The sequence below is a fragment of the Neltuma alba genome, unplaced genomic scaffold (assembly GCF_004799145.2).
Source record: "Neltuma alba isolate B1F8T4 unplaced genomic scaffold, ASM479914v2 tig00004874_pilon, whole genome shotgun sequence".
Classification (NCBI taxonomy): domain Eukaryota; kingdom Viridiplantae; phylum Streptophyta; class Magnoliopsida; order Fabales; family Fabaceae; genus Neltuma; species Neltuma alba.
Window position 1 is genome coordinate 4,915 of NW_021633893.1, and position 26,759 is coordinate 31,673.

At 36.7% G+C, this 26,759-nt stretch overlaps 4 protein-coding genes across 4 annotated transcripts; 1 reads left to right on the forward strand and 3 right to left on the reverse strand.

Annotated features, from left to right (window-relative positions):
* Window positions 1-390: 390 nt before the first annotated feature.
* Window positions 391-2,297, reverse strand: LOC114746050 (pyruvate kinase, cytosolic isozyme-like). Its single transcript, XM_028934242.1, has 3 exons — window positions 2,031-2,297; window positions 1,471-1,932; window positions 391-1,373 (listed from the first exon to the last, which is right to left on the reverse strand). The coding sequence occupies exons 1-3, from the start codon at window positions 2,250-2,252 to the stop codon at window positions 558-560; spliced, it is 1,500 nt and encodes a 499-aa protein (XP_028790075.1). The 5' UTR covers window positions 2,253-2,297; the 3' UTR covers window positions 391-557.
* Window positions 2,298-8,432: 6,135 nt separating this feature from the next.
* On the reverse strand, window positions 8,433-10,646 carry LOC114746051 (thioredoxin-like 1-1, chloroplastic). The gene is made up of 4 exons (XM_028934243.1): window positions 10,148-10,646; window positions 9,797-9,973; window positions 9,519-9,683; window positions 8,433-9,097 (listed from the first exon to the last, which is right to left on the reverse strand). Exons 1-4 carry the CDS (start codon window positions 10,424-10,426, stop codon window positions 8,774-8,776), a joined length of 945 nt encoding a protein of 314 aa, XP_028790076.1. The 5' UTR covers window positions 10,427-10,646; the 3' UTR covers window positions 8,433-8,773.
* Window positions 10,647-12,609: 1,963 nt separating this feature from the next.
* Window positions 12,610-14,708, forward strand: LOC114746049 (tyrosine-specific transport protein 2-like). The gene is made up of 2 exons (XM_028934241.1): window positions 12,610-14,165; window positions 14,630-14,708. Exons 1-2 carry the CDS (start codon window positions 12,610-12,612, stop codon window positions 14,706-14,708), a joined length of 1,635 nt encoding a protein of 544 aa, XP_028790074.1.
* A 375-nt stretch (window positions 14,709-15,083) lies between these two features.
* LOC114746052 (U11/U12 small nuclear ribonucleoprotein 65 kDa protein) lies at window positions 15,084-20,635 on the reverse strand. The gene is made up of 12 exons (XM_028934244.1): window positions 20,568-20,635; window positions 20,255-20,453; window positions 19,838-19,909; window positions 19,366-19,590; window positions 18,958-19,039; window positions 18,636-18,818; window positions 18,064-18,255; window positions 17,720-17,890; window positions 16,717-16,804; window positions 16,482-16,540; window positions 16,110-16,175; window positions 15,084-15,826 (listed from the first exon to the last, which is right to left on the reverse strand). Exons 1-12 carry the CDS (start codon window positions 20,605-20,607, stop codon window positions 15,743-15,745), a joined length of 1,461 nt encoding a protein of 486 aa, XP_028790077.1. The 5' UTR covers window positions 20,608-20,635; the 3' UTR covers window positions 15,084-15,742.
* Window positions 20,636-26,759: the final 6,124 nt, after the last annotated feature.

A 26,759-nucleotide genomic window follows, 5' to 3' on the forward strand; every position in this document is an offset into this window, starting at 1 on the left:
TTATATAATGATTTTTTTTTATTTCCTCTTCGTTATAGTTATAAATGCGCTTACGCTTTAGGAAGTAAAAGGACCCTGAACGGCTAACTATTTAATGAAAAAGTAGCTTTTATATATACATAGATATATTTAATGTTTATTTCTATTATTTAAAACTTATTTATATTTTGATATTTCGATTAATACAAATGTTTATCTTTCGTGGATGATTAAACAAGATTTTGGATACTATCCGATTTGCTTTTCTGTTTTTTTTTTTTTAAGGTTTAGTCTAACTCTTGCCCATAATAAAAATACTTGCGCTCCCATGAAATTTATTTACAAAAAATTGCTCAGTTGACAGCATAATCATAATATAAACAAATATTGGAAGTTTGGAACATATCCACATGAAAGACTGAGAAAAATCAAGAGTTCATTTACTGAAGTTTAATCAGGGCTTTTCCTGATTAATTAAGATAAAATGAATGTGAACAATGTTCCTTCATACAATATTGGCCAGTTGTGCATTCAAAATTTCTGCATTCTATCTGTGATTTCCCACTTTTCCAAAGGCCTCAATTAACATCCAATATTTTAATGACAGTCCCAGAATCAACTCGATGCAATGCCACAACAGAGTCGCCAGGCCTGCACAGTTGATGAGTCTTGGCATATTCAAGAGCAAACTCAATGGTTCCTTGTGTTGATTCAGTTTGAGAAGCTCCTGCAGATCCTGTACTCAAAACAGGCACCAACCCACGGTAGATAAGGCTTTGTCTCGCTGGTGCTTCATCACTACAACACCATTCGAAAGAATCTGTAGCTATTATCTGAGGAACTACCACTGACAAAATTGGCATGCCTGGTCTGTACTTGGACACTAACTTAGCCGTCGTTCCTCCTCTGGTTAGAACTAATATCAGAGCCGCGTTTATGCAATTTGCAGTTCTCACTGCTGCAGCCGCCATACTCTCCAAAGGGCTCATTGGGGTTGGAGCAGTTCCCATTTTTCTCTTGAGCAGTTCTCCATAGTTGATGAAATTCTCTGCTTCAACACATATTTTGGCCATGGTTTGGACTGCGATTTCTGGGTATGATCCCGCGGCTGTTTCCCCACTAAGCATCACACAGTCTGCGCCGTCTAGAACTGCATTGGCAACGTCAGTTGCTTCAGCTCGTGTGGGCCTCGGAGACTTCACCATGGACTCTAGCATCTGGGTGGCTGTCACTACTGGTTTTCCCTGCATATTTGCCTTGTGGATCATTACCTTCTGGGCAAGAAATATCTTCTCCGTTGGAATTTCCATCCCCAGGTCTCCCCTTGCCACCATGAATGCATCCGAATTCGCAAGTATTTCATCGAAGTTGACAATCCCTTCTTGATTTTCGACCTGACACGGCACAAGAAATCAGATCAGAATCAGTAGAGAGGATGGCTCCCCCCCCCCCCCAAGAGACGGGGTTTGATTTACGACTATATGATGATACCTTGGACATGAGAAGGATTCTTTTTGCGTGTTCCCCGAGTAAATTCCTGACCTCCAGAAGGTCCGAACCTTTGCGAACAAAAGAGAGAGCGATAATGTCTATGTTATTAGGAATCCCCCACTGCAAAATGTCCTCCTTGTCTTTGTCTGTTAAGGTTGGAAGATCAACAACCACACCAGGAAGATTAACGTTCTTCTTCTCACCAAGGATTGCTGAGTTTTCACACCTACACCGAATGGTACCATTCTCTCTGTCACATTCCAGCACAGTGAAACTAATAGTCCCATCAGCGCACAAAACACAACTTCCTGGTTCCAAATCGTGAGCCAACTTTTTGTAGCTCATACTGATCATATTCTCGTCCCCTCTTATGCTATAATCTGTTGTAACAGTAACCTCGTGTCCTCTGTGCAGCTGTACGGGGTTTCCATCCTTCAGAAACCCGGTTCGAATCTCCGGACCCTGTAATTGAATTCCTGCATAATTAGACAAACAGAAAGCAGTACAATAAATCGAATAAAAGAAACAAAAACACGGGGATCAGTGTAAGAAGTAGGAACCTTGGTATCCAACATGACGGCACAGAGGATGCCGGTGTTGTTCATGGCAGTCCGGAGATGATCAAGGGTCTGTTGGTGATAAGAGTGAGAACCATGAGAGAAGTTGAAACGCGCCACGTTCATGCCAGCCTTTAGAAGCTTCTCCAGCATCTGCACGGATCGACTAGACGGTCCCAAAGTGCAAACGATCTTAGTCTTGGGCCTCACACTCTCTCCCGCCATAGTTCCTGTCAGCGCCCTCTCCAGTCCCCTGGATCTGATAAATGATATCGGGAGGCCGGAGAGTATATGTAGGTGAACAAGTTCTCTTAGCTTAGGACCCAAGCAAGGAAGGGTTCGAGGGAATAAGGAACGATGCGTCGCACACTGCTGGTATTGCTAAATGCTAACCACTTTCTTTTACTTTTATTAAAAGAACGATGTGAATGCGCTGGGCCGTAAACAAAGGAATCGTGTGACTTACAAGTTTGAGGGCATTCAACACGTGATCGATGCTAGCTAGCAATTCTGGTCTTTAATTAATGAGTTACAGAACAGTACAAGACAAAATCAACATATGACTATATGCAAGTCTAAGGAGGAATTAGTCACGATGCAGAGGAGAGGCTCTTTTAGCGAAATCATAATTGGAAAACAAGTTTAATAAGGATAATTAGTGGATACGATCATCTTCTTGGACCATTAATTCTCTGAGTATCTAAATTCAAATATATTAGTATTGAAATATAACATTTCTCAAACTTAATGTTGAGATATGTAAAATAATATAAAGTAGCCATAAAGACATTGTTTAAATAAAGCATATTCTTTCTTTTATTAGGAAATCAATTTTTTCTAATATTTATATAACCAACGAATCCTACTCCGGACAAGAGTATTTTCATGGTTTCGTCTATTTTGAAAATTCTTCCTATAATTTAAAATCTTTTTCACAGCCATATCAATATTTTGGCATCCTTACACTCATAAAAAGAATTTGCTTTGGTTACCTGGTTGTTGAAAAACAGTTCAATGCTTCTAAATATAAACTGTTTATTTTCAACACAAATGATTTTGGGTTTTAGCTTTTTATAATTATTTTCGAATAACGCTCAGAACCATTTTCGTCATTTCGACCTCTTAAAAAAATTTACAGCCTAAATTATTTTCTCCTATTTTTAGTTTTTCTTATTTCAAGTTTCAACTTTCCCTTTCTTTTTGCAGGAAGCCAATTAAATACGATACCGATTATAGTTGAAACATGCATTTTTCATCAAAAAAACATGATATTGGTCGCCAATATATATGAAAATTAGTTTTTAAGTAGATAAATATTTTTAAAATTTAAAAATGTTCGCAGTTGTTAAATAAGTATATGCATTTGAGGGGATCAGTTGATCCATAACCTACTTATACTCAATTCGAATAATTTCATTTTTAACTTTTCTATAATTATTCTCGGTATTTTATTTTAACCTTCTATTTTTTATCCTTTTTTTTATTAAGAGACTAATATTTCTTTTATAATGAAATAACTAATATTAATGAGTTGGTTTTAAAATCTATTCACACGTGAATGCATCATTCTGTCTCTTATATTAAATTTAGTTTTATGCTTTTATCATTTATTTATTGAATTAATGTCTTTCCCGCGGAACGCATGGATACGAATATATTTTTCAGAAAATGGAGGGACGTAGGAGCAAAAGCGTTTTCTTTTTCATAGGGCAAGCAAAAAGTTGTTTTTAGAGTAAAATACACTTATTACTCTTCTATTTTATTTCAATTGCGAAAATATTCCCTCTATTTTGAGGATATATATAAACCTAATTTATAATTAAAATATATGTTACATAAATCTTCCTTCTATATTTAAGATTTCATTTTCATCCATCTAAACCATTAAGTTTGACTTAAAATTTTTTTTCGACTAAAATGCCCCTTTTTAACTTAATAATTATTTAGACATTTATATTTTTCAAAAAATATGTTTTGTAAAATCAAAAAATACTTCTAATACATGTATTTTTAAAATTTTTAATATGTTATAAATTTTTTTATCTAAATCATAAAATTTTATAGTTTTAATATTTTATCACATTCATTAGAAATTATTTACTTTGATTTATTTTAAATTGTAAGAGCATATTTGAAATACATATTTTTTGTTTATTGTAAAGTTTAGGTGATATAAGTTTGAAAGGTTATATAAATTCTTTAAATTTACAATTCAAAACTTTCAAACATATCTTTGTTAAAAAAATTTATAAACACATTCAGTCAAGTATATATATTTATTGAAAAAAATTGGTTGAATTTTTAATCAAATCTTTTATATTTGCCTTAATTGAATGAAATTTATATAACTATAAAAATATAATTTAAGAATTTATTAGAATAAGGGGTAAAATAGTAAATAAAATTTATTTTAATATAAATTTCAGTTAAAATAATATTTTTAAAATATTTTTACAATATTTCTAATGGTACTAATTAATTGGACTAAACTCTATATTTTAAAATAGAAAAAAATTTGTGTAATTGATACAAATTAAAAAAATAGTTACAGTAAAAAAAAATTGGGAAGGTTGGAAAAGGCTTTTAAGGAGCCCAGATCATGGTAGTTTTTTGTGCCAGCCCATATTCTTCTCATAACAATGAGCATGTTACTGTTTGCAGGCCATGGCTAAAAAGAAACTGTTTGCATGCACCTCAGCGCTGTTTAAATACTCTTTCGGTCCTTAATATAGGACCCAATTGTTAAGTTAGTTTTAGTCTTAAATATAAGATCTATTTCTCATATTTATCAATTTTCTCTAAATTACCCCTATAGATACTCCCTCAACTATAATCAAGTAGAAGAGGAAGAGAGGGTATTAAGAAAGATGAGGTGCATGCAAACAGCAACTTGATCTAACATATAAAAAAATTTTATTTCATAAATTTTGATTTAAGTAAAATATGTTTATAAATAATTTAAATCATGGGTGATTTCAAACAGCAACTTGATCTAACATGTAAACATGGACATTATTTAGCCTGCTCTAGCCGCAAATATTTTATAATTGCGGCTATCTATGATAGCATTGGAATTGACATCCACGTTGACTTGATAAGGATTAGGTTTTCAAATCCCGCATCAAAGCCCTCCCAACTTTTTCAATTCCCTCACCGCGCCTTCAATCTCCGTGCACCCTCGTCTTCGCCGCTCTCTTCTATAGGTGGGAATCAGGACCGGCCCTTTAGGGTTGACGGGTTTAAAAGGGCCGACCCACTAGGACTGAAATTTTAAAAATACCTCAATTTGCTAGGTCCGGCCCTTAAGTTACAGAGCTCAGGGACGGCCCACGGGCTTTTAGCCTGTTTAAGAAAAAATACTATTTTTTATATTTATCACATTTTTTATAAAAAATAAAAATAAACCAATGAAATTATTAAAAAAAGACATAAATATGAATAAAATTAAGTCACAAATATAAAATATCATCATATATAAATATCCATCAACATCCAAGAACATCTAAAACATTCATTAACAAGATAACAACATTCAAAAGTTTTATCTATAGTGCAATTGTGTAATAAATAAACATTATCATTAATCTTTTGAAATTTCATCATCACTATAATTAATTACTCTTTTTCATAAGTATGCTTTTCTTTCGCAACAAAAATATCAAGTTTTTCTTCTTTATAGGAATTTTACTTTTAAATTTTACAATCTAGCTATTATTTTATTTTAATGTGAGAAACATTGTTGTTGAAACTCATGAATTTCTAATTCAAATTATAGAATCACAAGTTATATAAGTATAAAAATACTCTATTATCAAATATATATATAGTTTAAAAATATCAACGCATATAATATAAATCAAATCATTATTAAAGTCCAAATTAACCCATTTTTTAAAAATTTAATTGGATAAATTATTGTCTAACACTAAATTTAATTTTAAAATGATAATAATAACTAGATATTTGAAATATTATTAACAATGTAAAAAATTAATAACATTAGAATTATATAAAAAAATTATAAAAGGGTGGCCTTCCAGGGCCAGCCCTTCGGGACTTATTTCCCATTTGAAAGGAAAAATATCAAGCCCGGCCCTCATAATTTTAGGGCCTAAACGAGTTGGCCCGACGGGCTTGGCCCGTTTTCCCGGCTCTACTCTCCATCTGTATCTTCAAATTTTGCATTTCCTTCATTCGTTTAATAATAATAATAATAATAATAATAATAATAATAATAATAATAATAACAACAACAACAACAATAACAACAATGATAATAATAAGTCATGCATATTTTTTTTAAAAAAATTAGACATGAATTGCGGAAAAATTATTGTACTACCTCTAGCCATTAATATAAGAGCTAGTTGACTAATTTGAGTAGATTAAAAAAACTAGTTAAGTTAATTATTTGTAACAAATAAGTGTTATCTTTCCTAAAATATCATTGCTAATTAAGTATATTGGCTGGAATTATCATTATTGTACGGACTATCTTGAAAAAAAATTAATAAATATGAAAGACAAAATGAATTTGGGTTTTATATTTAAGATTACAAGAAAAATCAAACAAGCTCTTATATTAAGGACTAGAAATAGTAACTGTGTTTTGGCCAAAAAAAGAAATAGTAACTGTGATTCTATATGATACGTTGACTTATTGGCTTGTATAAGCCACGACAGCCGTGCCTTCTGCCAATCAAGTGTTTCCTGGATAGGAATGACATATGGGTTCATTTTGTATTTGCCACACTACTCGATCGTAATTAACAGGCCACCGGACGATGAAGGCCTGGTGAGTTCATTAATCTGTATACCAAACGACTGCAACTTAACTTTCGCTCCAACAAAGCAAAGCTGTACGGACATGTGCATACCTATCTAGAACAATTTGTCACGTGCAATGATGAAAAAAGCTACACATTTCAATATTGGCGGTCACCGTTCTCTCTTTCTCTTCCATTACTCTCCTCCTCCTTCTTCAATTCTTCTATATATATATATATATATATATCTGTGTATATATAATTAAAGAAACCGGTATATGCTCAGCATATATTCAGAAGCAAGTTTTGATCATCAGAGAGGCTCGCATGAATGGTGAGAACGAAAGGTGCAGCCAAGGATGACTTGCCGGATTCTGTGTCATTCATTATATATATTTCATCTCACTTCGTCTCTCTGCACATCACCAATGGATGAATCGGGCAAGTTGTCTTTGGCTCCGTCCCTCTTTCTGCCCTTCATGCCAGCCTCTCTTGGTGAACGTAAACCCACAGCTCCTCCTCCCTCTTTTTCGTCATTTCATCACACACTCGTTTCTGTCCTTAAATTACACCACGCATATTCTTCTTACTCATCAATATCTCCCTTCGTATCTTATTCATTAAATTTAGGTTTAATCATAGTTGCTTCAGAGTCCATATATTTCCCTAGGTATTAATTTCAGCACTTGATTTGTTATATCTGATGATGCAGAATAAGTTCCTGTTTTTCCGAGAGGGGGCAAAATCATCTTCTCTACATATCAAGCTGAACTTGATATATCAGGTGACGCCTCGTACCGCTTTAAGAATTTTTAGCTCGTCTTACTACGATATTTACTGAGTGAAATGTCAGAGGCCCTTGGCTTCGGGGTAATTAAATAAAAAATCACCGTATCATAACAACTGCTAATTGGAAGAAGAAGCCAAGCAGCATCTTTCACTTCTATGTTTCATTGTTTCTTAAGCATGCATAAACAGGACGAAGGAAATCAGTCAGAGCTTCCTTTTTTTTGCTGATTTTTTTATAGTCAGAAAAAGAAAATCGGGGACGAAGGCACAAGCAGTCAAATATTAGGGATTCGCATTTTGCCGAAAGGCCCACAGAGATTTGAAATCTTGGCAGGTTATGACGTCTTGGAACTTTGTGGGTAGAAATTGAGGCACGCCCGGCGCCACCGCAAAGCAAAGAAAGGCCACGTTCTGTCTTCCATCTTTTCCACACTCCCTCTGTACTCACAACACCACTATTCTGTTCCCCGTTTGTGCAAAGATCTCCCAAAATCCATACACTTGGAAATCACAAGGCACGATTTTCCTGAAGCTTCCATCTTACCCATCCGAATTATGTGCGACGGACGGGACTTCATTCGTATATTAGGACCCTGCCATGGCAAGAGACGACAACGTTGTGTCTTCATCCCTACAGAAGGCATCCTCTGTATCCACAAACCCTGTCCTCAACTGAATTTGTATGTGAATGTTGTTTTCCCTACCGCAGATATTATTTAATTTTACCCAGGCTCAGTAACGCTGATGCGGGCCTTGTGTTAAGCCACAAATTTAATCCTTTTAATTTCTGAGTTTCATCTTGGAAGTGGGGGAAAAAAAAAAAGAACCAGAAAAAACAATTGAGCAGAAATAGAACTAACAGAAGCTAAAATCTTCCATTGGCGAAAAGAAGGATGTGCATTTTACAACAGCAGGGACTGAGCGGATTCCTCCATGACACAAAAAGAGCAACTGGGAATCATACAGCTGACTGCTTCTGAATTGTTAAAGAACAGCAGGCTTGGATTCCCAAAAAGGTAAATCCATTAGCCTGAAGCAATCTGGGAAATACAGACCACTAGACCAAAGCCTACACTACTCGACCTCAACCTTAAATTTTCATTCTCACACCAGATGCTTTAAAAAAAAAAAAACAAAAAGAAAACTGTACAAGGGATATGGTTAGGACTCAGGGCTCACAAAAAGATCCCGTCATCTCCCGGCGGTTGCCAGGGTTCTCTTGTCGGAGAGCTTCACTGCATCGGCCTCAGCTGCCAACTCTTCGGCATGCAGAGGTTGTGCATCATCACCTACCAACTCCTCCAGTGTAGGGACATGCATAAGTTTTGATGGCTCCATTGGGAACTCTTGACCGGCAGGTTCATGGACGGGTTGAATTGGTTTGGGTTTGTAGGTGAAGTTAAGATCCTTGTTGGCAGCCAAAGCTAAGAGTTCCTTCTCCTCCAACCCTTTGGCTGGGCCTAAGCTGCATCTATCCGGGATGTGTTTGGCTAATGCATCCTTAAACTTTTTGATCTGTAATCAAAATCAAGTATTATCAGGGTTTTTGAGTTCAACACCAGGACAAGGGAAAAACAAATAAATCCTACAAATAATATGAACCCTGGGTTCACAGAACATGACGCCAAGAATCGATGGAGAATATGAAAAACATATAAACATCCAAGATCCAAATCTTGGGCGTACGTTGAATCTTCAAATTCAGGTTGAAAACACTCGTCAATCTAGCAATCCAAACTCGGCATGCGAGAGCAACATGAACAATTAGTTGAATGCCATTCAAAGCATCGCTCACCAATCAATACTCATCGAGGGTACAAATAACCAGATCATGAAACTTGGAGAATTTATGATATGAAATAATCAAAACTGAAGCAGGTAACTGAAGAAAAGCAAAAAAATGGAATGAAGAGGAGTAAGAGTTAAATACACATACCGTCGCATTGGTACAGCTAAAGCTGCATAAACGACCTTGTGAGCCTCTGTAGAAGCGAAAGAAGGGAAGAACGTGGACGCCAAGGCTATAACTCATAGCCCTATGCTCCTCATTGTTCACCTGAAGGAATAGCACATTCGGGTACATCTCTGCAAACTGGCATATCTGCCATAATACAAAAGGGAAATTGGTGAATCTGGGACTGAAAGGAAAATAGTAAGATCTCGCATAATCATGGGATAAATCTATAAATCAGAACAGATGAAGAGTGAAAATACCTTTGGATGGAGGGCTTTGCAACCGCCACAACCAGGAGAGAAGAAATCAACAATGACCAACTTGTCCCCTGCGTTTAGCAGGGAGTCCACAAGGTCTTGTGCCGAAGTTACCTCTTTCATGTTGGGTTGAAGTCCTTTCTCCCACCATTTTTGAGCGTTCCCGAATACGCGGCCCATCTATAATGTTCCATAACAGCGAAAAACGTTACAAAGAAAAGTTCCATAAAATTCCTCCGCGAATTCTTTTTTTCAATTTCAAGAAGAAAGATTATGAAAATTTGAAGGATTTGTAAATAGTAAGTTCCACAACTCGTCGCCTGAGGAAAGACCGGCAGAGTAAAGATTACCAACCTGAGCTGCGGTTGAAGCTCGGTATAGGGAAATCCCTTTGTAGGGTGTGCTTTTCATGACCTCAAAGACGATCTTTCTGCCATAAAATTCGCTCTGCGTCGAGGAAGAGGAGGACCTGAGAACCTGAGATTTAAGTTTCAGAGAAGGGGACCTCCTCAAAGAACAAGAAACACCAGATTTGCAGTTTAAGTTCTTCGGAGCTACAGAGATTCTGCGACAATGGTGCCTCTGACTATTCCAAGATGAAATCAAACTGGTCTTGCCTAAAACCTCCGCCATTTAGATCAAACTGATCAACTACAACAGCAATCTAATATCTCTGCTTCTGATCACCAAGGAAGCAAATGGTAGAAAACCCAAATGAAAGCGTCGGAAAAATAGCTCTATCCACAAGAAATGGCTGAGCTGAGGTGCCGAACTATCGGCTTCAGGTGAAGGAGTGATCTATTGGAATGTGCCGCAGGAATTCGAAAACGCTTTTCAATATGTACTGCGTACGACAGACCTGTATTCGTTTTGTGATCGAGAAGATCAAACGGTGAGAAGTGATGATCAGATGGGGACGAGGCGAATAAAGAGGCAGGTGGCAAGGATATGGATATGGATAAGAAAAAATTTGGGGTCACGCAGAAGCCCGCTACATCTATGGTGAATAAAGTAGGTACGTGAACGCCGCAGTTTCATACACGTGGCGTGTCACTGATACTCTCAGTTAACCTTAGATTTAGGAAATATGACAATAACTGTAAATGGATATGCTTTTGGATAACGCACAACTCGTCGGCCACCTCGTTGACTTTTGTGGGCCCTTCAACTTAGTTTCCGTCTTTCCGAATTATGTGCTTAGCCCATTGGGCCAATGGGTCACTTGATGGACCAGCCCAGCAAATAAAACCTGTGGACCTTTACAAGGCCCACCTCTCTCCCTTTCTTCCTTTTCAGTATTTATACTTGATCTATTGGTCACACCTCATCCTGAAAACCAAACAAGTTAACCCGTTATAGTAGTAGTTGGGTCTAACGAAAGGGGCTAATCCCTCACAATAGGAGGATACCTATACTTTAGCAAAAAAAAAAAAAGTAGTTGGGTTAAATTAAATTAAATAGATTAGGCTAAATAACTTTTGAGATGAGATTATTTAGATATTAAATGAAAAAAAATAAATAACTTTTGAGATGAGATTATTCAGATATTAAATGAAAAAAATTGATCTTAATGTAAATTATTTAGATCTTAATTTATAAACTCGATTTTAAATTTTCAAGATAAGGGATATTTCATTCGTGAAGTGATTAAATACTTAAAATAAATCGAAAAGTAGTACTCCTCCGGTCCTAATTATAAGACCCAATTGACTTATTTGAGGAGATTAAGGAAGTAAGTTAAATTGGTTATTTATAATAAATAAGTGTTGTCATTCCTAAAATATCCTTGCTAATTAAGTATATTAGCTAAAACTATTATTATTAGAAGGATTATCTTGAAAAAAAATGCATAAATATAAGAGACAAAATGGATTGGGGTCTTATAATTAGGACCAAATAAAAAGTCAAATGGGATCTTATAATAAGGACCGGAGGAGTATTTCATTTTCCGCTGTGGGTGAAGGCATCAGCTGTAAGTTGAGTAGCGGTATCGGTTATCCCTCCCTGCTCCTGCTTAAATTTGAATTGGATTCTCTGACATCAAGTTAACTCTGGACCCACGCAATAAAACAAGACCAGCGGTAATAGGACATCAAAATAAAATACCGAATCCTTGGCAGTACTAACATGCTAACCCGTTGGAAACATGATCCATGTGTCATCAGTGTTTTCAAAATTTGAACTTGTTATAAAATAAAGAGAGAGCAGGGAAGAAAAGTAAAGAATTAGAGAGGAGACAATATAAGAATATTTCTCATTCCATTTAAAATACTGGATACCTAATATATGCCCTGAATTTATAATCACAGCTTTATAATTTTAACAGAATTTACAAATTACATAATAATAAAAGATAATTCTGAGATAATATATTAAAAATAATAGGAGAGATATTCATAATCACACTGAAATAATTATATCCATAACCAAAGTTTTGTTTTTTTTTTCCCTTCCGGCCTTCCCAATGTTGTCTTCCATTACGAGACGTGCATAATTTATAATTAGGAACGAGAGCTAGGTCTAGCCGTTTAGTGCCTTCAGGTGAGCATTCGACTCGCTCTGATCTTTCCAGACTCCTGCACCCGCCTCCCCGCCTCCCACTCGTATGGGGCCGAAGCTATTGGTTCCTTGTTATTTGTTCTGCCACATTTCACATTCTTTCAGCTTCATTTGGACCGCCACTTTTCCATGGTTTCCAGCACTTTCTCACTAGCATGCAGACGCATTACTGAGCGTGGTACAGCCTTAACTTCTTGTCCCGGCACTTGGCAAAGCAAAGGAGGAAACTCCCATCTACATCCCTATACTCCTTCAATATGCAGCAGCATGGTCTCTCCCTCCCCTTCGCTAGCAGTTCCTTCACGCGTCCAAGAATCAGTGGCGCTATATATTTTCGTCCGCATCGCACTCATCTTCACACCCCACTTCCCCATTCCAAGACTACGGTAATTCCTTCGTTCGCTGCTAAAGGCCACAGTCTTCTCCTCTTCGCAAAGTCTGCATATCTTGATCGAATGGCATTTTCTTCCCATGCGACTTCAGCCGAAGATAATGGCATAACTGTCAACAATCCCAGCAAGCATCAGAGAACAGGTAAAATTCGCGATGGGAATGGAAATACCCAGGGGAAGAGCTTCTGGGGTGCAGTTAGTTTAATCATTGGCACTGCCGTGGGCCCAGGAATGCTTGGTTTACCGGCTTTGACTATCAAATCAGGTCCATTTCCTTCAACAATCGTCATTCTTCTGTCTTGGGTCTATGTCATCTCCTCAATAATACTTGTGGCAGAACTCAGCTTTGCTACCATGGAGGAAGATGGGATCCAAGAGGTGAGCTTTACGGGCCTAGCTACAAAGGCGTTGGGACGTTGTTTTGGTGCATTTGTTGCTTTGGTTTACACCAGTCTGAGTTTTTCCTTGTTGGTGGCTTGTGTTGCTGGCATTGGCGCCATTTTTTCTCCCTGGTTCCCCTGCCTTAGGGCTTCGGTTGTTCATGCCTTGTTTCCGCTGGTTGTTGGAATATTGATGGTCTTTTTCCCATTTAACACTATTGATTTCGCAAACCGGATGCTATGCTTCCTCATGCTTTTCTCTATAACTGCATTGGTTTGTGTGGGAATGTCTGTGGCAAGAACTAACATTATAAGCTCCTTTGGTTATGCCTCATGGAGCCTTTCATCAATACTCCCGATAATACCTGTGGCTGTACTTACATTGGGATTTCATGTCATCACTCCATTTATATGTAAGATTGTTGGGAATACTGTACATGAGGCTAGAAAAGCTATACTGATTGGCGGGACTGTTCCTTTACTTATGGTTTTATCATGGAATTTGATAGTCTTGGGACTTGTAGGGGCTACCAGAACGCCCAGTTCAGGCAATTCTAATGACCCTATACCCCTTTTACTTTCAGTAAATCCATCTGCTTCATCTGCTGTTCAATGTTTTGCCTTCTCTGCTATGGCAACTAGCTTGATAGGATATGCCGTAAGCTTGCCTAAACAACTTCTTGACACATGGGAGTTGATATCCGGAAAATCTACCGTTTCTAACGGGCATGGCTGTGGAGGAGTTGGATTGGCCTTTAATTCAGGAGAATCTGGTATCGGTTGTCCAGGGAAGGTTTCCCTCGGAAGTTCAAGGGATTTTACCATGGTAGAATCTAACACAAGACCAACCAACCATTTGTTTGAGACGTTTAAAGTGATTGTGACAGTATCGGTCCTTGCTCTTGCAACCCTCATAGCTTCGTTCTTTCAATCTACATTTTCAAGAGCTCTCGATTTTGCTGGGGTTTATGCCAACTGCTTTTTGTTCGGTATTATTCCTCCTGTGATGGCTTACATACACCAGTCCAAGAAGAAACTCAGGTATGGCTAAGTAGTTCAAAGAAAGATGATAAGTGGGCACACAATAAAACTAAGCTCTGACGTCTGAACGGAGGAAAAACAAGCTATACTTGTAGCAATTCTCCCTTTGTATTTTCCTATATAAAGGAACTCCGAAGCTAAGCGTAAGGCCACGAATTAAAATGCTTGATGCCAAAACCTGCTTTCAGAGCATCGCATTAATTAGAATACCAACATCAAGCTTATACGTACATGGACATATTCTGATACTCAAATTCCCGACAGGTTATTTAAAAATTACAGAGTCAACCAGATGATAGCTCATATATTTTTGTCATGAAACTTCCATTTTTCTCTTGAAATTATTCGAAATTCACTTTAGCTGATAGCAGCACTATTCTTGTTTATTATTTTCCCAATGCTAGCCTGTTTAAAAATAAATGACCAAGGTCATTGGCATTGACAGTGATTCTCTGATTTTGTAGGTCATCAATGCTTCCCGGAGGAAATGGGACCCTGCTCTTGCTTTTCATTATTGCCGTCATTTTAGGAATTTGGCATTAGCTTTGTTCCGTTATGGCTGCTGCTAACCTCCCGGCCTTCACCTCTAATGGCATTTATCGTGCTTTTGCTATTCTTGGAAATTGAAAAGATTGAAGATGTTTTCTTGGCGTGCATGAGAAAACGAGCGGATAGATTATTGTTTTGCTCTCATTAACTACGACGTATTACTGTCGGCAGGACCAGATTCAGTTCATCTTGTCCATAACTAGTTTTATTGTTAACATAGTTCATATATATAGTATAATCTTCTGGCTTCTACATTTTCACTTCCACAGAAAAATATCAGATAGTTATCGTCCAAAATTTATCACAGCTGCGAAACAGAGAAGAGAAGATAAAAGGACTTATAATTATAATTATATAATTCAAGAAAAATTAAGACTAATCAAAATCGAATATAAATACGAAACTGAGTTGACGATATTTCTCAAAAATGACTTACATTTCCTAGGTAACAACAGAAGTGCAATCGCATAGCACATACAGCATACCCTGAAACCTTAGTTTGCCCTTTCCATCCTTTCTCAACACCAACAGATCACGAGATACCAGAATATTATGCATAACTATCTTTTAATGATTAAAATGATTACAAGTCCGTTGACTTTTTGTACTGTTTATTTGATCAAATCCCTGATCAACCATCTGCATGCACTAGGAGGGATGGCCTTGCCGCAGCCGCTGCAAGGAAATTATGCGGAAATGACCTCTGAAAGAACCGTACTGCATGTCATGGAGCCCTCGCACCAGGTGCAGTCCCTAGGTCCATCACGCGCAAAAAGTAGTTATACATTCCAACATCTTACTCCAGCAAGCCCAAAGCCCGCATCAAGAATGATCCTTGCATGTTTGATTAAAAACAAAGGATGAACACAGGCCACAACTACCTTCCTGAATGTTAGGGCACCTGTGATCGAGAGAACGATCCCCTCCCAGTCAATGAGGAGCATTAGCCATCTGCTATCATGCTACCAATACTAAGCGTCAAGCAACTGACCGTCATGCAGCAGTCTTTACTCTTATTGGCCACGGATTTATGTTCCTTTGGCGGCGGCAGTATTGCGACCAAACTGAATGATCATTGGCTTTCCTTTGAATACATACCCATTCACTAAATTCTGCACTCAATTGTAACGTGCAGTGTTAATCTTGAGCACAACAAGACAAAGAACAAAAGAATTAAGAAATTATAATTTATCAGCATGACTCACGGAAAAAGAAACATGATTCCAATATGGAGAACTGCGAATATGGCTGTAACAATCTACAAGAACTAATCCCACAACTAATTGATTTTCTCATTGCGCAAACTTTACACATTTGATGACAAAAGGATGGAACAAGAAAAATACAAAGAAAAAAATCTACAAAACTGTTTGGACAAACCCAAGGGGCACTTACCAAAGCATGCTGAGCCAATTCAATAGATGGGAATGTTAAAAATGCTTGACCTCTCATCCTTCCTTCCTGAAATTCAGAAAGAAATGAATTTGGCTCATGATTATGAGATTAAAAAGAAGGTATTGTTCAATTTAGAAAAAAAGAATAAGTAATTTGGGGATTGTGTATTCAATTTAATAATGAATTGCATTTCTACTTTTGCTACTTCTACATTAATTAGATTAGAGAATTAGAATGAATTAAATAATTTGATTTTCTATTTCCAGTCACTCAAAATTGAACCATCAGCGCATATCAGCAGCAACGTACTAATAACATCCAAAAAATATCAGTCTTCCTCCCCTGCAGATAAAAAGCCAATCAAGATCCTACCTGCATAAGCTTGACCTGAAGAGTAGACCTTGCAGCCTCAGTACTTCCGAACAAGGACCCTGAGGTAATAAAAGAAAGATAGGGTAACCATGTACATAAAGCCTTAAACCTGCCTACATTTTTACTTCGGCTCTACAAGCCTTCGAATTACAAGAGAAGAACTACAAAGTTAACTAGCACGCCAGGCAACTGAATACCGTTGAAATGTAGCTAATATTGAAGTCTGGAAGCTTACCAAATATGAAATAGAAATCATCAGCAATCACATCTTTGGCCAAATTTTTTATATACAACACAGGAGCTGGATTTCCAGCCGTATAGTTCTGCAAAATCCATCAATTCAAAACAATCAGTCCCATAAGAACCCATTTTGCACCACATAATCTGTCATAATATATCGTTGTTAAACTAAATCATCAGGAATTCAAACAAGCATATCAGAATGTATAACAACATATGATATGATGCTTTGAATTTGGAAAGGGAAGGAAGGGTCAATAGCCCTGCATATCAGAATGACGCAACAGCAAGTGCGGGAAATTTATACTCCAAATAAATCGTCTAAGCCGTATAGGAGTTAGTTCTTGTGGTGCTGTGATCTCTAACTCAACTGAGCAATGGGTGATGGGATTTTACTGGAAGTACGTTCGCCTGTGATCACTACCATCAAAGGCTGATGTAAAGGTCTGGAAGTGAGTTGGCTTAATGGACTTCATGACGTTGAGGTGATTAATGACAATCCTCCTTAGAAGGAGGTTGGTGAAAGGAATATAGGTTTTTTCTTGTTTTTGCTTTTTTATTGTATATTGTTCATCATTTATTTATGATAGATCCTCCGTTTTCATTCCAAAACCCAAAAAAAAAAAAAAAAACTATGGACTTCCCATTTGAAACTAATTTCAACTTAATCCGAAACCACAGAAAAACAAAAACCAAGTAGTTGCCACTATGCAGTCCAGGACCAACAGAAAGCATATATAGCAAATATCTTCAGGGAAGAATATTGCTCAACGGATTTGAGTGAAATATGTTTTTGCCCGACACATTTTTGTGAAATACAAAACCACTGCAGAACATGATAAGAGCCGTAGTGGTGTCAGGCTCATCCATTCGTCAATAGCTACAAACAATGACTATGAGAGTATTAAAAAACATTCGATCCATTAGCATACACTAGATCAATAAATCACTCGTCACTATTATCTTTGTGTAATTGCCAGGATATTCTAAATCCGTACCTTAAACATTGGAAGAGATAAAATTTCCTCTGGAGGTAATTTTCCACTCTTTAATTCTTCCGGAGTCAGAAACTCTTTGGGGCCTAAAGTCTCTTTTTCTGGCTCCATTAACTCTTCCGTTGTGTTGTCATCTTTATGTTCACTTTGAACTGCTTTAGGAGCAATTTTAATCTTCAAAAACATCAAGAAGAACAACTATCAGTACATCAAGAAATAGCATCAAATCCAAACATGAATAGTTTGGCCTCCCCAAAAAATACTGTGCGAGCATAGGCCCCATATTCTAGTTAAAATATACAAAAATATAACTTCATCCTGCGACCAATCGCATGAAAATTAACTACCTGTAAGACAGGGTTCCTCTTTTTAATCATTGGAATTTCTTTAGGAACCAACGTGGCCGGTTTTACTCCAACAGCTTCATGAGCCACATCTTTATCAATGGCAGGGCCAATAATGGTTTCATGTCTAGCACGCTTTTGTCCAGACTTTGCCGCTCTTGCCAGACCAATAGAACCCATTTTCCCATCAACCTCCTAAAACTTTCATATTAGTATTCTTTCTGATAAAAAATTATAAAGAAAAAGCATATCAAACTAGCTCTATAATTTTGTTAGCTGATACCCATTTACAAATAATTGAAAATTTCCTAATTAATTTCTCAATATGAGTACAACAAGAGCATGATGTCTAAGTATAATTTATATTGACAGAAAAGTTCTTCACAGTAGCATGAACAATATACATTATAGCATATTGATTAAATTTGTAAAAGGATGATAACTAAAACATTAGCGTATTGAGCCAACTTTGAAGTGTTAGCCAAGCTGCACGATCACAATCATACGAATGATCACTAAATAACAGACATGCCCCACAGCCTAATATTTGATAGAGGAACAGAAATCAATCTTACATCATCTGAAGATTCCATCTCCGATTCACTGCTAGAGAGATCCGCAGTTTGAGGTTTCATGGTTATAGATGGGGGAGGAGGTGGTGGAGGTGGAGGCGCTGGTACTTGTGCAGGTAAAGGTGGAGTGGGCAGTGCCATACGAAATGGAGCCGGAATATTCATTTTGTTCATTAGGTGTAGCACCTATATCAGAGGGGTGCAACCAATAAGATCATTACTGTTAGGTCCGTAAAACCTAGACATACAAAAAAAAAATGCTAAACAAGCAGGAAAAAAAATAAACAAATAAAATTATTGAAGCCTCATTTAGCTTTTAAACAACCTGAGTGTAAAAGCGGGGAACAGCAATGAGTGCATTTACAATGTTTGTCAGTATATTCCCATCAGGTGGTGGGTAGGCATACCTGCGAAACATATTTCATAATACAACAATTAACCTTCAAGTAAAACTGGTTTCTACTTTCCATAATTGCCCAAATACCTACTAATCTATCATCTGTTATACTAAATTATTAGGGTTTTCCTTTCAAATTGATTCAAGATTCTTTCCTTTCAACAAAATAGAAGTATAGATACTTGCTAGCTTTTTCCCTTGCAATTTTTACGCAGTGCCCTTTTCTCAATCTACATAATGTTAGATGGTCAACTTGCCCTGCACACTTGGGCAGTGGATGGGTAACCCCAAATCAATGTAAAAGCGAAAATTGCAGAATAACATGAAGCCACATACTCAAGGTGAGGAGGAAATGGGTAGTCAACACCCAGTCTTGCAGCAATTGGTTCAGAAGGAGGGGCTCCTGATTTAGAATTATCATTAAGAGATTTGCTGACAGTAGCATTTTTCACCACTGATGATTTAGAATCCTTCCCCAGCTGAGATCCACTGCTTTTTTTGCTGTTCTCAATTGGGTTACTAGCTCTCTCTACTGACAAGACTTTACTGAGAAATCTCAACCTGAGAACCAACAAGAAAATCAGGATAAAAGACGTTCAATCAATAAAAGGGTTTAGTTTTAAATTTTCCATAAAAATTTAAACTTATTCCCATTTATTTAAATAGATTGTCTTTCCATGTGACTAAATCAGGAAGCATGAAAAGAATAGCAACTAAATGCACCGATACCATATTTTCAAATATGCCACCAGTATTATCAATTGAAAATGCTTTAGAGGGGGAAAAGGCATAGGATTTAAAGGAGTACCCATTTAGTTGACGATGTGCTTGAGAAGCTAGCATATCATTTTTAAAATCCACAAAAGCACAGTTTCTCAACCTGCATTGGATCAAGCAATTAAAAAACATGTATGTATGATCTAACAGTGAAAACTGACAACAAATGTAGTTAATCAAAGGGCAGTTAACTGTTCCATGTCATCAACCCAATAAACATGTACAAGTGACTTGAAGTTGTAATCAATGAATTAACATGAGATCCAGGAACTGAGGTATATAAATGAGAATGGCCCAGAAAAGCAAGATGCAGATGTTTAAGAAGATAAAATTTTCCATTTGCCGAACCATCAAAGAAGTTTCCGACAAGCTCTATAGCCATTTATGATTTTATTCAAAGTGTAAACCGAAACACTAGAGAAAATTCAAGTTGTGAGAGCTTAAATACCTTCCACTAGAGCAAGGACGAATAGAGGAAGCACCAAAGTGGGATAAGAGTCGAGAAAGGGTTTCATGAGATATAGCTTCAGGAAGGTGCTTAATCAAAAGGGTAACTGGAGACTCCCCAGCTGAAGGCTTTGACTCTGGTGCTTCCGTGACTTGAAATCCAAACTGGTCCATGTTGGCAATGACAAGAGGATGGAGGGCTGTCAACCAGAATGTCAATAGTGATCACTTTCTCTTCCCTAACTTCAGAAATGGACAGCCTTTAGACTAAAAGGATTTAATGAAAGTATGATAGTAAAAACAAAAGAATTTACCTATACATATAGAATTTTCATCCACGTAGAGTATTATCATTAGCAGTTTATCTTCCTATCTTTGTTATCTACCAAGAGAGCATAAACAGACCAAGCATTATACCCACAACATTATGGGTGGAGGATAGACCACAAGGGACTACACAACAGATATATAACAAAACTTGTAAGCCTGCTCAAAAACGATGGACGTGAATGGTGAATGCGTGGAGACTAAGGTAAACGGAAACTCTTTGAAACCTACTAGGACGGAAGACGATTATGAGACTCGTGGAGTGCTAGTTTGGGCGAACCAGTTCTAGATGGGCGAATATTCATGCACCCAGACTCACCTACGGAGTTACGTTAACAAGATAACTCCATTACACCGAAAGGAAAAGGCCAAAAAAAAAAAAAAGGCTACAACTCGAGTAAGAGCACCATTGCAGTTATCTCTGTCGGGCCTATTCTCTTTTTGTACCTCTTCGATATCAATTACATCGCTCACAGAAGATTAGACATAAAATGACACCAAAAAATTTAAAATATGTACCTTCAAATCACTTCATAATGAAAAACAATACAATGCTCAGCGGGCTTCAGTTACCGGAGGCAGATGACTTTCCCCGAGAGAAGACCTGCCCGTACTGTCAGACCCTTGAATTCCCAGTGAACGGAGAAACAGAAGACGCTCGATCATGAAGGAGGAGGGAAAAGAGAATTCACGATTCTCTGGGCTTTCTCCAAGCGGAGTCGACTACACGTCGAGGAGGCAAGTGTTGTTTCGTCGGCACCGTGGGGCGAAGCCGAGGATCGATCAAAGGCGAGGCACAGAGCCGGGGCGGGGGTCGTCGAGCAAATTGCAAATGTGTGTGTGGGTTTCTTTGGGCCCTGTCAAGGAAGCTTACTCGGGCCTTATAATTTTAGTTGGGCTAATCTCAAATTGGGCCACCGAATTTTAGGCTAAGCCCGCTTAAACAAGGGCAAATGCGGGTTGGTAGGTAACCCCGCCTCCCTTCCGGTAAGTTAGTTGGACCCGTTTTCACTGCTGCGTAGCCGTCACCCTCGCGCGTAATTTTCGTTCGCTCTGAACCCCTTAGTCGTATTTATTCTTTTCTGTTTTTTTTTTCACTTCGCCACTAGCACTAATGCAATGTGCACATGTTTTAATTTTACCATTAAAAAGATTACAGTGTTTTTAATCCTTTGCCACTAGCGGGTCGTACTTTTTAAGCCAAAGAAGTTTAAGAAGCAGCCATTGATTCAACAACTCGGACTTGTCAAAAAACTGCTTTTTCCAAAAAAATTATTTTTTGAGAAATTACTGCTGAATCAAACCTCTGGAGAATATAAGAAGTCTTTTATAATTATAATTTCACTGTTAGTCTTCTTTTCAAATCAAATCATAATGATATCCCATGGAAGAGATGGTTTCCAAATAGAAGACGATATATATGTATGATGAAGTAACAAGGGACAAAAGTTATAGGTAGTGAGCTCCCTCCCAAGTCCACAGCCGGTTGGAAATTTAACATTCTTTGGGTGTTTCCTATTCGTGATTTGTGCGCGCGCGTGCGTGTGTATGTCTCTTTTTCTCTTTGTGGTTGTGTGTAATTAAGTAATAATAGGTAATTATACGGGAAATTATATACGAAGACAATCTAGAACCTCGTCCAAGGCAATGAACTAATTAACAATGATGATACATAGACCAATAATTCATGGATGGGGATGACCTCATGATATGTGTGTGTGTGTGTGGTTGCAGGTCCAACATATAGACGTCACAACCATAATTACTTGCCCTCTCTCTTGTTTCGTCAAACAACTGCTCAAGGATTAGGTTTCAGATTTGATCAGTAATAATCCATATAGATGATGATTAAGTCAACCATCAAACCCTCCCCCCCCCCCCCAAAAAAAAAAGAAAACTAAAACCTGCGTTTCCACCCCAGCCTTTCACACCAATCCCCATTGCATCCACATTTTAATTTTTTGGGAAAAATTAAACAAGAAATAAAATCATGTATCGATTTGTATGCCTGTGCCAAACAATATATGTCGTTTACAATAATTGAATTTCGTCATTATTAATATCGATGTGTGCCTGCAAGACACAAGTGCAGCATAGGTTAAGTTTTTGTTGGGCCCCGAATTGTGATTGAGGCAATGGTTCGATACATATGATACAATTGCAGCCAAAACCTAACAATTATAATTGAAACAAAAGTAGCCACACGAATCACCGTGTTCCTCCGCAATCATCATTGCGTATTCCTTAGCATTTGTCATTTGGCACTAATGCTTCAAACTGGATATTATATTGTCTGCTGCGTACCCATAACATTAGAATCTGATTTAACGACATCACTGTGTACTGCACGACACATCGTTTTTAGGGTTGTCTTGGTTTAGATCTCATCCTTAATTAATCATGCACCCCCCCCACTGATCATTATTGCATCTCAATTATCCAGGAATTATAACTTGTTTTGCAATCAACAAGTTGACATGTGAATATATTAATAATTCAGAAGATGCGGACTGCGAGTGGACATTTTAAACTGTTCTGCATATAACAACGATCATTATTATTATTTTAATTACTTAAAATAAATAAAAAACAATAGTACTTCTTCATAGATATCATTTTGTGTTGGTCACGAGAAGGAACGAACAATCGAATAAAAAAAAATCCCGGCGAAGTACTCTTCCAGACTTATAATTATTACTAAAATGAATAATTAGATGAGATGGCCGAAGAATTTGCCAATTCTCAGTAATTAATTAATAAATCATGAATTAATTCTTTCTTATTAGGTGAGGAAACCCACCTATATATCTGTCGTGTATATATAAAGATATAGATATTTTCAGGTACATACATTTTGGTAGGTATTAAACATCAAATCATCAAATCCTCAGCCTCATCCGTATATAGATCTATACATTATTTTTCAGAATTAATTAAATGGAGAGGAGAATTAAAGGACCAAAAAAATTTTAAAGGGTGGTGGACTGGTGGTGTTTATTTGTAGAAGGGAATTAATTAATTGGGGTGGGAGGGAAATAGGCAGATTCAATGGACACGGAGAAGAATGGTAGAGGATGACGTAAATATTATATAATAAATATAAATTTGGGCATTTACATTTAAGAGTTGTGTATGGTTTTGGGGCAGCGATTGAGAAGTCTGAGTTGGAGGATGGTGATTGGTGGGTTGAAGCCGCACAGCCCCGTGTTTTCATGCAACAAATCAGGGCTTTCTGATTCAGATGCAAGCATATTCTCTCATTCCCTCCCATCTTTAATTTTCCCTTCTTCCTTCTCCTTTTGGTGAATGAATAATGCCGTTTATTTCTTTTCTTTCTAATCTACATTTCAAATTTCTTGCATGACTGTGGTTAAATATATTTCTAAATATAAAATTTCAGTTTACTTTATTTTTTATATTTATTATTTTCATTCAAACTAGTTTAATCGACTTATAAACTTATATATATATATAATATAATGTAATATTATACAATAAGGATATTTTAAAAAATATATCTTATTTATTATAATTAACTAATTTATTTAATTTTTTAATATACATAAATTAATTAAATCTAATATTAAGAATCTAATGGAGTGCTACATATCAAGCAGAACCTAGTTGATGACACAAGCCCACCCAAAAAAAAAGAAAGCAACGTAGTTTTATAAAAAATTATGAATTACTGTGAATCATTTCGAATTAAACGGACTCGAACCCACACTCAAAAGTAGGTCAAATAAAATCATATACCGTTAAATTCACATAGTAATTTTAAAATAAAAAGTTGGAGCTCAATTTTATGACAAACTTAATGCGATTTGTTAACGTTGGTGTTAGTTTATTTGTAAAGTCATAAAAAAAGTGTTCACACTTTTGATGTGAATGAGCGATGTGCACGTGTCGATCTTCTTACCTGATTAATTATTTTCCCAATATATATATATATATATCATAATTCAATGAATATATGAACGCACATTTCACCACTATAAAAAAAATGGCTGTTTGTGAGCGGCTGAATTTCAATGACTATAAACATTTTTTATATATGGGTAGAAAATGTCAACATTTTCTTAACACGAATAATTTCAACAAATCCTGCAGGAAAGATCTCCACCGTTTATTTTGGTCTATCATCTTATTATGTCATGAGACCCAAGCTCCAAAATAACATTATTTCACTTGTTAGTGTAAACAAATGAAACGATGCAACATCAAGTGATGGCTCAAAACAAAACATAGGTATCTTCACAATGAAGTTGAATAATCCTCCAGTGTATAAGGGTCTTATATTTAAGACCGAAGAAGTATTAAAAAAGAATCTATAGGCTTTGCTGCACTGGTTATATATATATATATATTCTTAACAATTGACTTTAACTAATTTTAAATGAAAAAAAGCAGCTATGGAAATTAAAAAGCCTATCATCATCTTCTTCTTCTTCTTTTTAATAGGAAACGGGTATTTAATTAAAAAGTTACTACTATTTGCTCTTTTCACCTCAAAATCTGTGATTCTAGCAAATTACACATGACAAATAATTAAATTCAATAACTTGTGAATTTGAAGGACAATGTAGGTCATTATTACCTGCCTAATCTAATAATCTAAGTGTGGGATTCTCACGAGCCTGTTTCTATAAGTATGCTGATCACTATCCCTCGAACCATTCTATGCTTGCACTCATTTTCCTCCATGGAAAAGAAGCCCTAGCAAGAGAGATCATTGCAACAATAAAAAGATAGCAGAAGAGGAAGGCATGTAAACCCAAAAGGGGCGGTTAAGTTGCCCACAAGCATAAAACCCCTATAAAAGCTTTGCTTTGAATGGAAAAGATATGACTCTCACCTTTTTCCTTTATTTCTTTTCCCTTTTAAAAGAACATGATCAAAGAACCTTAAATTCACATGATGAAACCTTTCTTCACTTCCAATAACCGATACCCTTATCCCAATTCTCCGCCAGATTTGGCGTACTCACTATTCTCATCTCACCGCTTTTAACCTCCTTTTCGCTTCTCTTTGCTTATGAATCCTTCTATCTATCTTCAGTTCCTTCTCCCACTCACATTCACTTGTGTTATTCTTGTCTCTGATCCTCTTCCTAAATACGATCTTATCCTTTCAGCAACAGTTATTACCTAAACGACACCTATGCGATTAATTACGAGCATTAAAGTTTTCGAAACGCACGTATATATATATATATACACATGTACATTCGTATATGTCCAATATATATACACAGAGGCAGCTTGAGAAAGGCGTACAAGCCATGTATATATGTATGTATACGAGTCTTCTTGTGCATTATTCTTTTCTTTTGGTGTACAAACGTCAGAAAGTTGTACGTTCTGGCGGCACACAGTTAATTATTAGGAGCTGAATCATGGAATATTTTTGGGGTAGGCGCATGTGATGAGGACTAGGTTTTTTTCCTTTGGATACAAGATTCAGGGGGCTCCCAAGAAAACCTGTACCACTGTTTGCTGTTTTCTCATATATATATATATATATATATATATATAATAATAGCTATGAGCCTTTTCGTGCCCTTTAAATATATCCTTCTAATACCCTTCCCCAGAGGCATCTTCTGCACAGATTCAGGGAATTATTCACATGCTTGGACAACCTGATTTATCGGTGTCACTGGTTTGATTCCATTAATCTAGCTAGCTAGATATTGACTACTCACTACTTATGTTTTTTAAATCAACAATAATCAATTAATTAATGTTTTCGCTGTTAATTACAATTAATCAACCCGACTAATATACTGTACTGACATTCACAAGTTGATCGGTTTCTTACATATATTTTTCAATATTCAAGGAATGTGTATATCGCTATAGTATTCTTTTTTCTTTTTAACATTATATTCATAGGATGATAGGGGCAATTAATTAGACGCTATTACGCATGGAGCTCTTGTTGGGACACTATATCCTGACGTGCACTGGGATGCAGTACTTCTGCAGAATTATTGAATATATATAGATTACTGCTGCCATAGATTATAATGTGTATTAATTGCCTGAGACTAGCTGGTTGCAGATACAGCTATGCTCTTTTAATTCGTATAGGAATAAGATCAGAGAGAATTTCCATAGTCATATCTACGCCATGTGCCGCTGGTGCTCAAGACCAGAAAATTTCAAAGGCAAACAGTC